This window comes from Protopterus annectens, chromosome 3.part1, assembly GCF_019279795.1.
Source record: "Protopterus annectens isolate FY-2018-M chromosome 3.part1, PAN1.0, whole genome shotgun sequence".
Taxonomy (NCBI): Eukaryota; Metazoa; Chordata; order Ceratodontiformes; family Protopteridae; genus Protopterus; species Protopterus annectens.
Genome location: NC_056732.1, coordinates 1,584,833,316 through 1,584,851,627, shown reverse-complemented (window position 1 = coordinate 1,584,851,627; position 18,312 = coordinate 1,584,833,316). Strand labels below are relative to the sequence as shown.

At 44.9% G+C, this 18,312-nt stretch overlaps 1 protein-coding gene across 1 annotated transcript in view; it reads left to right on the top strand.

The window, feature by feature from the left end:
- LOC122797816 (msx2-interacting protein-like) overlaps positions 1 to 18,312 on the top strand; it is a 222,269-nt gene that overhangs the window by 115,121 nt on the left and 88,836 nt on the right. Inside the window, exon 3 of the mRNA XM_044066338.1 lies at positions 139 to 281. Within this exon, the coding sequence (XP_043922273.1) occupies positions 139 to 281 (143 nt within the window). The remainder of the gene's footprint in view (positions 1 to 138; positions 282 to 18,312) is intronic.

The window sequence follows — 18,312 nt, the reverse complement described above, 5'->3', positions numbered from 1 at the left end:
TTTTGTTCGGTGCATAGTGCGAAAGTGATTTGTCATTAATGCTTTGATAAAATTTTGCGGTATATGCTTTAGTGACCTACTGTTAAAATAATTTTGTACATTTTAAGATCTTTCATTTGTGTCATTGTATGTTTTCAGAATCTGAAGAAGGGCGGTTGCTTGGAAAAGGGATAAATCCTTACCATTATAGAGCCAACCGATCACTCTTCGTTAGTAACTTGGAAGAAACAACAAGCAGCAGTGATCTTAAAAAACTCTTTCAGCGCTTTGGAGACATCATGGTACGTTTGACTCTTGGGTTTGGCTAGGTGGGCGTTGTCTTAGAAAACAGATGCACTTTGCAAAAATATTGTTGGAAGTTATTGAAGCTGATTTTTCTTCTGTTCAGAATCTTGTCGCATCATTTTACCTAATATGTAAATTTGTATTAGCAGCTACACAGATCTTTAGGCATAGTTGTGGGGTTGAAGTATGACCTAGAGCTTTAAAGCTTTAATCTGGTTAACTTGCCATATTGTAAAATCTTGAGAGGATTTAACAGTGATTTGTCACATGATGTGATTATCTCTTTATTTTTGTTTAACTTCTAATTATCTGATTTTGGAGGACTTGTTTTTGCCATTGCTCAAAAAGGATTTAGTACCGAGCAAAGTCAACTATGTAAAACTAGTTAGTTAGCATGCTAATTACTGTGTCCAGAGATTATTGGATAAAACATTGTTTCAGGTTTAAATTATTGTGAAATATGCACAGAGACGATGTAATAATGTTTAGCTCCTGTAAGGACAAGTACCTTTTTTGAGGGGCAATCTGGGAGAAGCGTAATCTCCTTTCCATTAAAAAAGGGGAGACCAACAACTTGTGAATTGTAAGAAAAACGTGTAAGCTAATCTTTGTGTGAATGTGTGCTAGTAGCAGTGTCATTTTATGTAAAAGATTTTTGGGAATTTTAAACTGTTTTGTTGTCAGAACACAATACTTGGGAGGGTGGTTAGTGGAAGTAACTACTTGTGAATCGTGGAATGAGCTGGAAATTGGTCTTGAATGTAAAACGAGGAAAACCTTTCAAGTTTTGTTGAGACGGTTGTCAGTGCTGTATAAGAAAAGACTTTTTGGGGGCTTGTTCACCTGTAGTGTTTTTCTGTCTTTGAGTTGTGTTGGCACAGTTGTGCTGTGGATATTGTTTCTGTCTTACCATTTCTCTCTCTCCTATTTGCTTCATAGCTGTGTGACGTCTGTGTAGGGTCTTGATAAAGGCAGATCAGTGGACATGCTAGGGGAAAAGGCTTGGACGTACTACGCTCTGACCTTTAGAGCTCTGAATGGTCAGACTCAAATGTTTATTTGTCGTCTGTTCTCAGCATTTTAAATAAAACCTTATCCTCCACGAGGATTCTGACACTGGACAGTGGGGTTTTCTTTGGTGGCTCAAGCTACCCAGGTAGCTAGGCACAGCAAAAAATGCAGCTGTGATCCACTAAAAGCCTTTTCCAAGGTAGCTGCTACAGGCTCTGTCTTGAGGTATATACATTACATTCTCACCCCTTTCCAGAAGATATTAAGTCAGAATGTATGGATTGTCCCTTAAATTAGGAGGTTCTGTTTGAAGAGGCTGACAGCATATGGACCAGACAGTTACAGGAACAAGGTAAAATCATTAACTATAGACAGATCTTTACTTCTTTACTGAGATAGCATAATTACTTGGCAAAACCCACTTCCTTCACTTGCAGGGAACCCAGGCCTTCCGATAAAGCTAAGAAAATGCTAAAGAAAAGGTTTCTGTACCAACCAGAGACTCTGTATCTGGGAGTCCTCCCCACCTGATGTCCTTCAAGGATGCATCTGCAGTCCTTACAAATGGGTTGTCCTGTCGTCAGGCAGCCCTTCGGTCGGCCGGATTCCAAAGTCTGGGTCTGGCTTCACCCGACGTCATTGCTGCAGTTATTCGGGTATAAAGGCATCAGCCGACGCCATTTTCCTCAGTCTTTCTTGCCGCGTGGCGCCCGAAGCAGAAGCTGTTCGCAAGTGCCGGTCGGTCAGAACCAGAGATTACTACTACCGAATACTTCTACTACTACCGAAGACTTCTAAAAAGCTAAGTACCCCGTTGGGGACTCTTTCTTGCCTCAGCCGATGTCAGAAAAAGTGAATAACTGTTTAACTTGTGGGAAACAAATACCTCATAAAGATTTCCACTCTTACTGCTTACCTTGTTTAGGCCCAGACCACGACGTAGCAGCTTGTCTAGCCTCTGCTTCTTTTAACCGACGGACGCTTAGACGTCTGTCGGAATTTGCTGAGCAGTTTTTCAGTTCCGATTTTGCTTATATTATGCCGTCTGATCCTCCGACTTCGCAAATATCCAAAAAACTCAAGGAAAAGGACCGACACTCACGGTCCGCGGTTTCGGCCGAAACCGCGGTTAAGCCAACCGCGAGTGTCTCGGTTTCGGCTGAAACCGAGCAAGCGGTTCTTCCTTCAGCCGAAAACATACCTTCTACCGAGGCCTCTTCCAACCTGGTGGAATCGGCTTCTGAAATCCAACCTGCTGTTGTGGTTTCTCAGGAATTATCTGACACTATTCCCTTGGATATTTCAACCCCTGCACGTGGAGCTGCTAGGCCTCCTGCAGCCATGTCCATTAAGGCCTTTGCCAGGGCTAAAGCAGCTAAAGCTACTAAATCAGTGCCTGCTAAGACCCCCTCTCACAGGCCTAGCTCCAGTTCCCAAATGCTTAGTTTAGCAGAGGATCTCATTTCTTTAATCCGGGGATCCCAACCTCACCCAGACAGGGCCTCTCACCCACCTCCAGAGAAGAGGCCTAGAGCAGAGCCCCCTGAGCCAGTTTCCACAGATGATTCCTATGATGAATCAGAAAATACAGACCCTCCAGAGGCTCCTTTTTCCCCTTATGAAGACTCTGATGCTGAAGAGTCCATCCCTTCTGCCTCTCCGCCTGAGGAATTCTCCTTTGGGGAAACCTTGCATGCTATGAGGGAACAATTTCAGTGGCAGGGCCAAGATTTTTCAGACTCCAGAAAAAGGCTTAGAACCTTTTTGCATTTACCACAACATAGGCCTTTAGCTATACCTCCAGTTCTTTCTGTTGTAGATGATGCATTTAATGATGCTTGTACTGCTCCTGATTCACTAGCTCCGGCCCCTGCTAAGCCCGATAGGTACTACAGGGTCCCGGACACACATCACCATTTATACAAGGCTCCTTTTGCAGATCCTGAGACTATTTCCCAGGGGCCTAAGGCTGTAGCAACTACCTCTGCCAAAAATCCCCTCCCCTCTGAAAGGCAATCCAGGTCCTTAGAGAGATGGGGTAAAAAAGTTTACACTTCTGCTACTCTTTCAGCTAGGGCCTTGAACTGTCAATTTCATATGATCCAGTATCAAGAATTTATGCTAGACCAGTTAACCAAAAAACTGTCCTCTGATGAACCTTTAGACAAGAAATATGTTCAGGAAATGGTACATAACATTCAGCAAGTTAGTAACCATTCTTTAAAATGCGGCTATGATGCACTGGAGGCTTCCTTTAGATCAGCCATGACTGGCACAGTTATCAGAAGGCATGCATGGTTAAAAGAGCAGGCCTTGCCAGACCATGTCAAATCAAAACTATTAGATGCTCCCATGGACAAGATCAATTTGTTTGGCTCTCCTGCACAACAGGTGCTGAAGAAGATGGAAGAGAAGGCAAAATCTGTCCAAACAGTGAAAGATTTCTTACAGGTCCAACCTCCAAGGTTTAGCAGGAATTGGCCCTCCAAGAATTGGTCCTTTCCAGACTCCTCCAGAGCACAGAGAGGCAGGAATAGGCGTTCAAGAGGCAGAAGCCAATCCAGGGGTGCCTACAGGGGACGCCAGTGGCAGGGTAACAACCAGCGAGGCGCAGACACAGCCACCACCACTACTACAGGACAATCACAGTGACTTGGCTCTAACACCGCCTACCAGGGAACAACTAGAAGCACCCTTAGGCGGGAAACTAGCTCTATTTTCAAAAAACTGGCATTACATCACAAGAGACAAGTGGATTTTGCAAACAATAGACTAAGGTTACAGGTTTCATTTCCATACTCTACCAGGAAAGAGAGGAATGCCAAACCTACCTCCAAATCAAAAGGCAGCAGCTCTAAAACAAATAAATCAATTAAGGATGAGAGCTGTGGAAAAGGTGCCATATATGGAGCAAGAAAAGGGCTTTTACTCCAGACTCTTCCTAGTACCAAGGAAAGAAAGCAAATGGAGACCTATTCTCGATCTATCCGCTTTAAACACATTCCTCATTGTTCCAAAATTCAAAATGCTGACCCTACAGCAGCTTCTTCCCATGCTGGGCAAGGAGCCTTGGCTGGTAACTCTAGATCTCAAGGAGGCATACCTGCACGTCCCCATACGACCAAATTGCAGAAGATACCTCAGATTTCTTGCAGGATCAGAGCATTATCAATTCTCAGCATTGCCCTTTGGCTTATCTACTGCGCCCAGAGTGTTCACGAAATGCCTGGCGTCAGTAATCGCTCATTGCAGGCTTCCGGGAATCCAAATCTACCCTTACCTGGACGACTGCCTGATACAAGCGGACAACAAAAACAAGCTAGCAGAAGACTTGAAAAGGGTCATTTACCTTCTACAAGCCCTGGGATATACAGTCAATATAAAAAAGTCAAGGCTGATACCATCCCAAAGGATAACCTTTGTGGGTGCGGAGCTGGACACATCCAAACAAATGGCATTCCTAACAGTAGAAAAACAGGAGCAACTCCCTCTCTACTTCTTGGCATTAACAAAGCAAAACCATCTAACAGCAAGAAAAGTCCTGCAAGCATTGGGCTTCATGGCATCCTGCATAATATTGGTCCCACATGCCAGACTCTGCATATGAGAAAGCTACAGTGGTACCTAAGGAATATATGGTCTCAGCACAAGCACAGCCTAGAAACCCAAATTCCAATAATTCCATGCCTGAAGCAAGAATTCCAATGGTGGGCTCAGGCCTGTCAATCAAATTAAGGATTGCCCTTCCACAGCACTCAACCAAGCCAAACCATCACAACGGACGCCTCAGACCTCGGTTGGGGGCCCACATGCTGGACAAGTGCATACAAGGTTTATGGACTCAAGAGCAGCTACACCTACACATAAACCTAAAGGAAATGCTGGCAGTAAAACTGACAATTCAGACTTTCAGACCATTTCTTCGACAAGGTCAATTGATAAGGACAGACAACACCACAGTTGTGTGGTACATCAACAAGCAGGGAGGCACACATTCGTACCCCCTATGCCGGATGGCCCTGGACCTCTGGAATGTGGCCCTGAGTTACAACATTGTTACAAACAATCTTTGTACCAGGAAAAGAAAACACTCTAGCAGACATATTAAGCAGGACTACCCCGGATGCCCATGAATGGATGCTGCATCCGGACATCTTCAAAACCATTACAAGAAAATGGGGACTCCCAGAAATAGACTTATTTGCATCCCCACGCAATCACCAACTAAAGAAATTCTGCACCAGGACGTACCACCCACTGGCTTGGAAGGTGGACTCCCTATCCTTCAGTTGGAAAAATCTGACAGCATATGCATTCCCACCACTTCCTTTGATGCACAAGGTGCTATTGAAAATCAGAGGACCATCCAAGGATCATTCTGATAGCTCCAGACTGGCCAAGGCAACATTGGTACCCATTACTGAGGAGCATTTCTCGGGAACAGATATGGCCCCTACCCCTAGTTCCCTTGCTGTTAACTCAGAACAACTACAACACCCTGCATCCAAACCTGAAAACTCTGCAGCTGACTGCCTGGAACATTGCATAAGACAAATTAACCCAAATTTATCCCAAAGGGTTAAAGACATTATCCTGGAAGCTCGCAGACCTTCAACAAGGAAAACCTATTCAGCAAAATGGAAAAGATATCTCATTTGGAGTACTGCTAAAGGGGAAGATGTGTCACTGGTAAACATAGCCAACATCCTGGAATACTTGGCAGAGCTCTTCCACAAAGGCCTGTCCTACTCTCCATTAAGATTCATGCATCAGCTGTTTCAGCAGAATACGACTTGGATCCTCCAGTCTTCTCACATCCTTTGCTCGGGCAGTTTCTGAGAGGAATTAAAAATTTAAAACCTCCTAGGAAGCCACCATTACCTGCATGGGACCTGAACTTTGTGCTAGAAAAATTGACACTTCCTCCTTTCGAACCAGCAGCAACAGCAGAACTGCAATACTTATCATGGAAAACTGCTTTCCTGCTGGCAATCACTTCAGCAAGAAGGGTTTCTGAGCTACAGGCATTAATGGCAGTACAGCCCTTTCTGATCTTCCATCAAGATAGTGTCCATGAGAACCAATCCTACTTTTATGCCTGAGGTGGTCTCCAGAGTATCTTTAAATCAGGCTATCCACCTACCTACATTCTTCCCCAACCCACAGAACAGGGGAGAAAGACTGTTGCATACCTTGGATGTACATAGACAATTACGCTACTACCTGGACAGGACCAAGAGCAATAGAAAAACTGACCAGCTACTGGTAGCATATGCAACAGGAATGGAAGGGAAAGCAATTTCAAAACAGACAATATCTAAGTGGATAGGAAATTGCATTAGATTTTGTTACTCCTATCATGGAAAGAAAACTCCAGACAACATCAGGCCTCACTCTACAAGAGCTACAGCCACTACCACAGCTTTTCTACGAGGAGTGGCTACCAAAGACATTTTAGAGGCTGCTACTTGGAGCTCCGTGCATACATTTGCCAAGCATTATAATTTACCTTTATACTCTAGATCCCGAGCAGGTTTTGCCACTGCTGTTTTGCAAGGGATCTTAACTGCACCATAATTCTACTTTTCCTCCTCCCCCAGTTTGGCTATGGTATTCTACCCATTTGTAAGGACTGCAGATGCATCCTTGAAGGACATAGTACAGTTTTGTACCTACCATAAATGTAGATGTCCGATAGGAATGCATCTGCAGTCAGGATTACCCACCCTCCTTCCCTCTGGTACTCCTAGGGTATTTGCCCCTCTTATAGCTAGCTGGGGGAATCTACTATGGTGTATTTGTTTGTATATATGTACATACATGCTTATTTTTTGTTTGCTCTCTAATTTTTGGAATCATTGGCATTTATCCAAATTTAGCCTTCCTAGAGGGCACCTGGCATCTGGGGCAAGAAACAGAGGAAAATGGCGTCGGCTGATGCCTTTATACCCGAATAACTGCAGCAATGTGAAGTGCGACACCAGCCGAAGCCAGACCCAGACTTTGGAATCCGGCCGACCGAAGGGCTGCCTGACGACAGGACAACCCATTTGTAAGGACTGCAGATGCATTCCTATCGGACATCTACATTTATGGTAGGTACAAAACTGTACTTTTTTGCCCAACTACCTCCTATTCCCCCTACAGCCCTTCTCTGGCGAAAAAGAAAACACAAGACTATACTTGCCCCTTCTTGACAAATGGATCATTTCAGTCATCAAGAAAGGATGCCAAATGATCTGGAAAGAAGTTCCTCCTTTCATTTGCATCCCTCCTACTCCACAAAGACAGGTACAGTTGCACCACCCCATCATTTAAAGTATTGCTAGAACAGGGTACAGTAGAACCATTTCCCACACTGTACATGCGAAAAGGGCTGTATTACAGACTCTTTCCTCTTAAGGAAAAGAGGAGAATGGAGTCTAATTCTTATTCTTTCCACTCTCAACACCTTCCTCTTTGTTTCTCCATTGAAAATGTTCCTGGAAATTCTGCTCCCATTAATTCTTCAAGCCATCCTTCAGGTTCATAGACAACAGGAGGCCTGTCTTTACATTCCTGTTCAGCAGCTTATAAGAACTTTGGGAGTTTTCTCTGATTTGTTGCAGTGTCAGTCTGTCTGGCTTTTGGATGGTTTATCAGCCTCTAAAGTTCCTTGCCTCAGCAATATCTAACTGAGGGATTCAGGGAATCCAGGTATTTCCTTATGTGGATGACCTGCTAATACAGATTTCCTTCTCAGCAGGTACTGTTGACTCAGTTAAGTTTCACAATGGCCCTACTGCAAATCTTGGGCTTAACAGTCGATCTGAAAAGTCAGCAATGAAGCCAACCCAAGACCTTGTTTTCTTGGGGTGCAGACTGTACACCAGACTCATGCTGGCCTTCCTACTGACAGATAAGTGTAGAGTCTAACCAGTTTTTGACTTCTCCCTCTTCAGTTCTGTACTACAAGGGATATTTATGAGCACTGTGATTCATGGCAGCAAATATACCCAGGTCCTTAAATGAGTCTACAGTTTCAGTCAATGTGTGCTGTATTAAATATTCACCTTTCAGTTTGTCTCCTAAATCTCGTATGCTTAGTTTTTGATACGTTTATCAACATATATTATTCTCCTGTACCCATATGGTCAATTTAGTCATCATTTTGCAGACATGCCTTATCTGCAACACTTGTAATCAGTTTACCCAATTTCAGGTAGTCAGCATATAGACTGTAGACACCTCAGATGAAAAAGTAAGATCTGAAAGATATAATCTAAACAAGTAATGGCCTAGTACAGAGCCCTGTGGGACACCTTGACTGTAACCAAGTATTTCACCTGTCCAGTTGGTGTGTAATACTTGCCATATCCTGTTTGTAAGCCATGCAGCTCTGTATCTTAACAGTACATTAATACCTATTTTTACTAATTTATTGATCAGTGTTTTGTGCATTGAGCTTGAGGCCATGGCTTTGACACCAGGCATCTGTCTAAGTGAGGCCCTTTTGTAGGATGTCCACATAGTTAGGAGTTTCAGTTATGGCTCAGTTTGCAGTCATCTGCCAACTTCGTTAGCCAAAGACCTTCTGCGTTAGCCAGCATGTCAGAGAAGTAGTTACCAAACAGGAGAGGACCCAGGACTCTGAACCCTGTGGTACTCCACTTGTCACTGGTCTGAAGTCTGATTTGGAGTCTGCTACTTTCACAGTGTGGGTTCTGTCAGTGAGCCAGTTGGCAACCCATCTTGTCACGTAGGGATTTATACCTAGTTTAGTGAGTTTATCTGTAATTCGAGTGGGGGATGGTGTCGAAAGCCTTGGTGAGATCTAGATAGGCTGTGTGAACCACCTTACCCTCATCTTACGGCTTTGGTGACTACTTCAAAGGTCTGTCAGGTTTAGGAGACATTGTCTTCCTTTTACAAACCCGAACTGGGTGGGGTCTAGAGTTTGGAGATTGCCAATGTCTTTGTTTATAAGTCCGATTATGTGTTCCTTGGCCTTGCAGAGCAGGTACGTCAGGCTAATGGGGAAATTGTTCCCGGGGTCCGTGGAGACTCCCCCTTTGTGGAGTGGGATAACCGTTGCTGTGCGCCATTCAGTGGGCACAAAGCCTGAGGTGAGGCTATGATTGAACATGGTACTTGGGTGGGGTGCCAGTTTGTTCTGTAGTTTGTGTAGCACACAGCCTGGGATGTTGTCAGGTCCCATGGATGCTTTGTTCTTGGTTTTAGAGAGATGTCCTTCAAGGATGCATCTGCAGTCCTAACATATGGGTTGTCCTGCCTCAGGCAGCCCTTCGGTCGGCCGGATTCCAAAGTCTGGGTCTGGCCTCGGCTGATGTCGCACTTCACCCGACGTCATATCTGCTGTTTATTGGGTATAAAGGCATCAGCCGACGCCATTTTCCTCAGTCTTTCTTGCCGCGTGGTGCCCAAAGCAGAAGCTGTGTTCGCAAGTGCCGGTCGGTCAGATCCAGAGATTCCTACTACCGAAGACTTCTAAAAAGCCAAGTACCCCGTTGGGGACTCTTTCTTGCCTCAGCCGAAGTCAGAGTAAATAATTGTTTAACTTGTGGGAAACAAATACCTCATAAGGATTTCCACTCTAACTGCCTTCCTTGCTTAGGCCCAGACCACGACGTATCAGCTTGTCTAGCCTGTGCTTCCTTCAACCGACAGACACTTAGACGTCGGTTGGAGTTTGCAGAGGAGTTTTTTGGTCCTGCTTTTGCATACAAAATGCCGTCTGAGACTCCGACTACTCAATTAGCTAAAAAGCGCAAGGAAAAGGACCGACATTCGCGGCCCACGGTTAGGCCAACCACGAATGTCTCTTTCGGCTGAAACCGAGCCCCCGGTTCTTCCTTCGGCCGAAAGCATGCCTCCAATAGCCGAGGCCTCACAGAGCATGGCTGAATCTGCTACTGAATTTACTGCTACAGAAGCAGGCACCCAGGATTTGTCAGACACTATTCCTTTAGACATATCTACCCCTGCACGTGGGGCTGCTAGACCCCCTGCTTCCATGTCTATCAAGGCTTTTGCCAGGGCTAAAGCAGCTAAATCTTCTAAGGCCTTGCCTGCCAAAACTCCTTCACAAAAGCCTACCTCTAGTTCCCAAATACTCAGCCTGGCTGAGGATCTCATTTCTTTGATCAGAGGATCCCAACCTCACCCAGACAGGGCCTCTCAGCCCCCTCCAGACGAGGCCTAGGACTGAACCCCCGGAACCTGTCTCTACAGATTATTCCTCGGATGACTCACATTTCAGACCCTCACGAAGGCCCATATTCTCCTTATGAGGAATCTGATGCAGAAGACTCCATTCCTTCTGCTTCTCCTGAAGAATTTTCCTTTGGGGAAACCTTGCATGCTATGAGGGAACACTTCCAATGGCAGGGCCAGGATTTTTCAGATTCAAGGAAAAGGCTAAGGACCTTTTTACACTTACCTCAGCATAGGCCTATAGCCATTCCGCCAGTACTAACAGTTGTTGTTGCATATAATGATGCCTGTACTGCTCCTGATTCTCTTCCTCCGGCCCCTGCCAAGCCAGACAGATATTACAGGGTCCCGGACACACACTGCCATTTGTATAAGGCTCCTGTTGCAGACCCTGAAACCATTTCACAGGGCCCTAAAGGTGTGGCAGCTGCCTCTGCCAAAAACCCTCTTCCCTCTGAAAGGGAATCTAGAGCATTAGAGAGATGGGGTAAAAAGGTTTATACTTCTGCTACGCTTTCAGCCAGGGCCTTGAACTGTCAATTTCACATGATTCAGTACCAGGAATTTTTGTTAGACCAGCTAAATAAAAAACTGTCTTCTCCTGAACCTTTAGACCGCAAGTCCCTTCAGGATTTGGTACATAACTCTCAGCAGGTCAGTAACCATTTCTTAAAATGTGGCTATGATGCACTGGAGGCTTCCTTTAGATCAGCTATGACTGGAACAGTGATTCGAAGGCATGCCTGGTTAAAAGAACAATCCTTACCAGACCATGTTAAGTCAAAACTCTTAGATGCTCCCATGGAGAAACAAAGTTTGTTTGGCTCCCCTGCTCAGGAGGTTCTAAATAAGGTGGAAGAAAAAGCAAAATCTGTCCAAACAGTCAAGGATTTCTTACAGGTCCAACCTCTGAGGTTTAGCAGAAATTGGCCTTCGAAGAATTGGTCCTTTCCAGACAACTCCAGAGCGCAGAGAGGCAGAAATAGACGCCCAAGAGGCCGAGGTCAACCTAGGGGTGCCTACAGGGGACGTCAGTGGCAACCTACCAACCAGAGAAGTACTGCCACAGAATCAACTACAACCACTTCCACAGGGCAGACACAATGACTTGGCTCTAGTTCCGCCTACCAGGGAACAACTGGAGGCACCCTTGGGCGGAAAACTAGCCTTATTCTCCGACTCCTGTCATTACATTACAGGAGACAAATGGACTTTACAAACAATAGACAAGGGCTACAGGTTTCACTACCACACTCTACCAAAAAAGAGAGTAATGCCAAACCTACCACCAAGCCAAAAAACAGACGCTCTAAGACAAATCAACAACTTACTAAGGATGAGAGCTATAGAAGAGGTGCCACCAATGGAACAAGGCCAAGGCTTTTACTCCAGGCTTTTCCTTGTACCAAGAAAAGAAAATCAATGGAGACCTATTCTAGACTTGTCCGCACTGAACACATACCTCATTGTTCCAAAATTCAAAATGCTGACCCTCCAGCAGCTTCTTCCCATGCTGGGCAAGGAGTCTTGGCTGGTGACTCTAGATGTCAAGGAGGCATACCTGCACGTCCCTATACGACCAGATTGCAGAAGACACCTCAGATTTCTTGCAGGATCAGAGCATTATCAATTCTCAGCATTGCCTTTTGGCTTATCTACTGCGCCCAGAGTATTCACGAAATGCCTGGCATCAGTAATTGCTCATTGCAGACTTCAGGGAATTCAAATTTACCCATACCTGGACGACTGCCTAATACAAGCGGACAACAAGGCAAAATTAACAAAGGATTTGGAAAATGTCATACAACTGTTGCAAGCCTTGGGATACACAGTCAACATGCAAAAGTCAAGACTAGTACCATCCCAAGGGATAACATTCTTGGGTGCAGAACTAGATACATAAACTCAGATGGCTTTTCTCACAGAAGAAAAACAAAAGCAACTACCAGTCTACTTTATGGCATTAACAACACAAGCTCAGTTTACTGCAAGGAAAGTCCTGCAAGCCCTGGGCTACATGGCATCCTGCATAATATTGGTTCTGCATGCCAGGCTGCATATGAGAAAGCTACAATGGTACCTAAGGAATGTATGGTCTCAACACAAGCACAGTCTAGAAGCCCAGATTCCAATAATTCCATGCCTGAAGCAAGAATTCCTGTGGTGGGCTCAGGCCTGTCAGTTGAACAGAGGCTTGCCTTTCCACAAACATCATCCAAGCCAGACCATCACCACGGACGCCTCAGACCTAGGATGGGGGGCACACATGGTGGACAAGTGTATACAAGGCCTATGGACCCAAGACCAGCTGAATCTACACATAAATCTAAAGGAGATGCTGGCAGTGAAACATGCGATCCAGGCATTCAGACCACTCCAACAGGGTCATCTGCTGATAAGGACGGACAATACCACAGTCATGTGGTACATCAACAAACAGGGAGGTACACATTCATATCCTCTATGCCGGATGGCAATGGACCTGTGGAATGTGGCCCTGAATCTCAACATTCAACTTCAGGCCAGATTTGTACCAGGAAAAGAAAATTCTCTAGCAGACACCTTAAGCAGAACTACCACGGATGCTCAGAAATGGATGCTGCATCCAGATATCTTCAAAGCCATAACAAAGAAATGGGGACTACCACAGATAGACCTGTTTGCCTCCCCACACAATCACCAATTGAAGAAATTCTGCACAAGAACATACCACCCACTTGCTTGGAGGGTGGACTCCCTTTCCTTCAGTTGGAAAAACCTGACAGCATATGCATTTCCACCTCTTCCCTTGATGTACAAAGTTCTACTGAAGATCAGAGAGGATCAGCCAAGGGTAATTCTGATAGCTCCAGACTGGCCGAGGCAACATTGGTACCCGCTACTGAGAAGCATGTCTCGGACACACGCATGGCCTCTACCTCTGTCCCTTACTGCTAACACAGGACAACTACAAGATCCTACATCCAAACTTGAAAACACTGCAGCTAGCTGCTTGGAATATTGCATAAAACAAAATAACCCAGGTTTATCTCAGAGGGTTAAGGACATTATCCTGGAGGCACGCAGACCCTCCACAAGGAAGACTTATTCAGCCAAGTGGAAAAGATACCTCATTTGGAGTGCAGCAAAGGGAGAAAATGTCTCATTGGCAAACATAGCACACATCCTGGAATATTTAGCAGAGCTGTTCCACAATGGCCTGTCTTACTCCTCTATTAAGATTCATGCATCAGCAATTTCAGCAGAATACAACATGGATCCTCCTGTCTTCTCTCATCCTCTACTCAGGCAGTTCCTGAGAGGAATCAAAAATGTAAAACCTCCAAGGAAACCACCTTTACCTACATGGGATCTGAACTTCGTGCTGAAAGTTAACACTTCCCCCTTTTGAACCAGCAGCAACAGCAGAATTACAATTCTTGTCTTGGAAAACTGCTTTCTTGCTAGCAATTACTTCAGCAAGAAGGGTATCTGAGTTACAGGCATTAATGGCAATACAACCCTTCCTCATCTTCCATCAGGACAGAGTCTCTCTGAGAACTAACCCTACTTTTATGCCAAAAGTGGTCTCCAGAGTATCATTGAACCAAGCGATTCATTTACCTACATTCTTCCCCAACCCACAGAACAGGGGGGGGGAAGACTGCTACATACCTTGGATGTGCACAGACAATTACGCTACTATCTGGACAGAACTAAGACCAGCAGAAAAACTGACCAGCTTCTGGTAGCATATGCAACAGGAATGCAAGGAAAAGCAATTTCAAAACAGACCATCTCAAAATGGATAGGAAATTGCATTCGATTTTGTTACTCTTTTCATGGAAAGACAACTCCTGATAATCAGACCTCATTCCACAAGAGCTACAGCCACCACTACAGCCTTCCTACGAGGAGTGGCTACCAAAGACATTTTAGAAGCTGCTACTTGGAGCTCCGTGCATACATTTGCCAAGCATTATAATCTTCCTTTATACTCTAGATCCCGAGCAGGTTTTGCAACTGCTGTTTTGCAAGGGATCTTAACTACACCATCTTTATCTTAGTACCTCCCCCCCAGTTTGGCTATGGTATACTACCCATATGTTAGGACTGCAGATGCATTCTTGAAGGACATAGTACAGTTTTGTACCTATCATAAATGTAGATGTCCGATAGGTATGCATCTGCAGTCAGGATTACCCACCCTCCTTCCCTTCTGTGGTATTCCTAGGGTATTTACCCCTCTTTTAGCTAGCTGGGGGAATCTGTTATGGTGTATTTGTTTGTATATATGTATGTGTGTATATATGTATGTGTGTATGTGTATATATATATATATATATATATATATATATATATATATATATATATATATATATATATATATATATATATATATATTGTTTGCTCTCTACTGTTTGGAATTATTTGCATTTATCCAAATTTAGCCTTCCTAGAGGGCACCTGGCGTCTGGGGCAAGAAACACTGAGGAAAATGGCATCGGCTGATGCCTTTATACCCAATAAACAGCAGCTATGACGTCGGGTGAAGTGCGACATCAGCCGAGGCCAGACCCAGACTTTGGAATCCGGCCGACCGAAGGGCTGCCTGAGGCAGGACAGCCCATATGTTAGGACTGCAGATGCATACCTATCTGACATCTACATTTATGGTAGGTACAAAACTGTACTTTTTTTTTACCTGTGCAGCCGTGATTACAGGAACTTTGCATTCTTCTGTTACAGAGATGGGCCCTTTAAGGGGTGGGGGTAAAATTAGCGTTGAACCGGTCTGCCAGGATGTTGGCAATATCTGTTGGTTCTGTATATTTAGTGCCATTGTGCTGTAACTCAGAGCAGATCTGAGTCTTGCCATTGAGATTCTTGACATAGCTATAGAATGTTTTGTGGTTGTCCTTAGAATCGGTGGCAATTTTGTTTTTCTAACTAGCTTTAGGTTCGTAGGTGTGTACTAGATTGATGGCCCTGGAGCCTTTACAAGCCTAGCCCATAGGATTTACCCTGGCATCGTGCCACCAAACTTTACTTCCTAGTTCCTCTGTCGAGTAGAGCCACTGGAGTGATCCCTGGGGTGAATTTTCTATTTCCCATCCACTCATCAAGATTCTCTTGAAGAGGGCCAGTGAGGTGCTTTGCTTGACATGTATGGGAAGTCTATTCCATAGCATGGGCAGTCTGGTTATGAACCTGTCCCTCCAGCATGTTCTGTTGACTGTGGTAGTGAGGTTGAGGTCTTTGGAGCGTGTGGTGCGGAGGGATTGTGGTTTCTTTATATGTAGCATTTCTACAGAGTTGGGTCAGACACTGCTTTGTAAGTCGAGCAGAGATTGCCTCCAAGTAGGTGACATGAGACTGAGAATAGCTGGAGTTTTTTTTGAGTCTGTCCATGTAGGACATTTGTTTAAGGCCTAGAATCCTCTTTGAGGTACTTTTGTGGCCTTTCCAGTTGCTGTAGGGTCTGGTGAGGTACATGCGAAATGGCGCGTTGTACTCTGGCCTAATGAGGGAAGAGTAGAGGGAGACAGCAACCTCTTTCTTCCTGGATGCAAATCCCTTAGTAATGAGATGTGCCACACAGGATTTTCTGACCTCCATGGCAACTTGTGGTCAAAAGAGAGATCGCTGTCAACCTGTGTTCCCAGATCTCTCAATGCCTTCTGTGTTCAGTGGACTACCATCAATATGGTTATTCAAGGGAACCGGGTTTTTCTCAAAGGGAATGAAGATGCAATTTTTGGCGTTGAGCTTAAGGCCAAGGTTCTGACACCAGTCGTTGGTCTCATTGAATCCTTTCTGTAGGATGTCAGCATCATTGGGGAGTTAATAGCTCCCAACTTGCAATCATCTGCAAATGTTGTCAGCCAGAGTCCCTTCGTGTTGGCCTGGACTTTAGAGAAGTAGATACCAAGCAGGAGAGGTCCCAAGACTGAACCCTGTGGGACTCCACTTGTAACTGGTCGGCAGTCTGACTGGGAGTCAGCCACTTGCACACTGTGGGTTCTATCTGTGGGCCAGTTTGTAACCCACCTAGTGATATAGGGGTTGATGCCTAGCTTAGTAAGTTTTTCTATGATTCCTGAGTGTGGAATGGTATCAAAGGCCTTGGCCAGATCAAGGTAGGCTGTATGAAGTACCTTACCTTCATCCACAGCTCTGGTGACTGACTCAAAGAAGTCAACAATGTTGAGCAGGCATGATCTACCCTTCACAAAACTAAACCGTCTAGGATCCAGAGTTTGGAGATTCCCTGTATCCTTGTTTATTAGGTCCATGATTATGCGTTCCATGACTTTACATATCAGACTCGCCAGGCTAATGGGGCGATAGTTCCCTCGGTCTGTAGTTGCTCCTCCTTTTTGGAGAGGGATGACTGTAGCAGTGCTCTATTCGGTGGGGACCAAGCCTGAGGTGAGGCTGTTTGAACAGGGCACATAGGTGAGGTGCCAGTTCACTCTGTAGTTCATGTATAACACAGCCAGGGATACTGTTAAGTCCCATAGAAGCTGTATTCTTGGCCTTGTACAGTGCTGTTTTAACCTGTGCAGCAGTAATACTGGGTGCCTTGCAATTTACTGGTATTGTGTTTGGTCCTTTTGGGGGTGTGATGGTGAAGTTAGCAATGAATCTGTTGGCTGGTATAAAAGATAGCATTGTGCAGTAGCTCAGAGCAAATATGGGTATTGCCATGGAGATTCTTTACATAACTATAGAAGGCCTTGTAGTTGCCTTTACTATCTGCTGCAGTTCTGTTTTTTTGCTAGCCTTTGAGGATTTGATGAGGGATCTCAACCTTTTTCTGAGGCTGATGAGAGTCTTTCCAGTCTTGGGACTTCACCTTATTCCACATCAGTTTCCTCCTCCTGTTGTAGAGTTTGTTTATGGCAGGGGACCACCAGATTTTTTCCCTTTTTTTTTCAGGAGAGCGTCTTAGTTCTATTGGATATGGCGAGATCCATGCATTTGTGTACGTGTTTGTACAGTGCATTGGTGTATGATGTGGCGGTCATGCAACTATTCTAAATTTGCACGGTGCCATGAAGTTAGCCACCTCTGTTTTTAGGAGCCCAAAGTTAGCTTTGGCGAAGTTTTTCATGGTGGTTACCTTTGTTGAGGGGTGTGGGTGGGATGTGGATTTCCAAGGTGGTTAGCTTGTGATCGGATCTAACCAGGGAGAAGGTGACTATTAGTTTGGAGCAACGGTCACCCATGTTGGTAATGACCAGGTCAAGGATGTTGCTACTTCTAGTGAGGGTAAGAACGAGTTGGTCCAGGGCATTGGAATTAATGAATTCCAGAAAGCATTGGGCAAGTGTTTTGGTACATGAGTAGTTTTCTCCGTTTATGGAGGGGTAGTTGAAGTCGCCCAGTATGTTAGGTTGGACCCTAATATTCTCTGGGGTGCTTAGGAATGTGGAGTGTGAATCTTGACGCATAGCTGTAGACCTATAGCAGGCTATGTCCTGAATCGCTGTCTTACCCAATGTTAGCTGCACCTGAAGTATCTCAGATAAGTTATGTTGGGCTACCAGTTTGGAGGTGTGCGCATCCTTTATGAATATGGAGACACCACTGCCTTTGGAGCTTCGGTCCAAGTTCTGGGGCCGAAAGGTGTGGAATGAGTTGTAGCCTGGTAGTGCAGGGGTGCTTTCTGCTGCCTTGAACCAAGTCTCTGTTGCAGCAGAAATGTCGTTATGAATTTTAAGGAGTACTTTGAGAGGGTGCATTTTGAGATTTAGACTTCTAGTGTTGAGCAGCATGACTTTAACATTGCATTTGTAACCCCCCCCTTGGAAAGCTTTA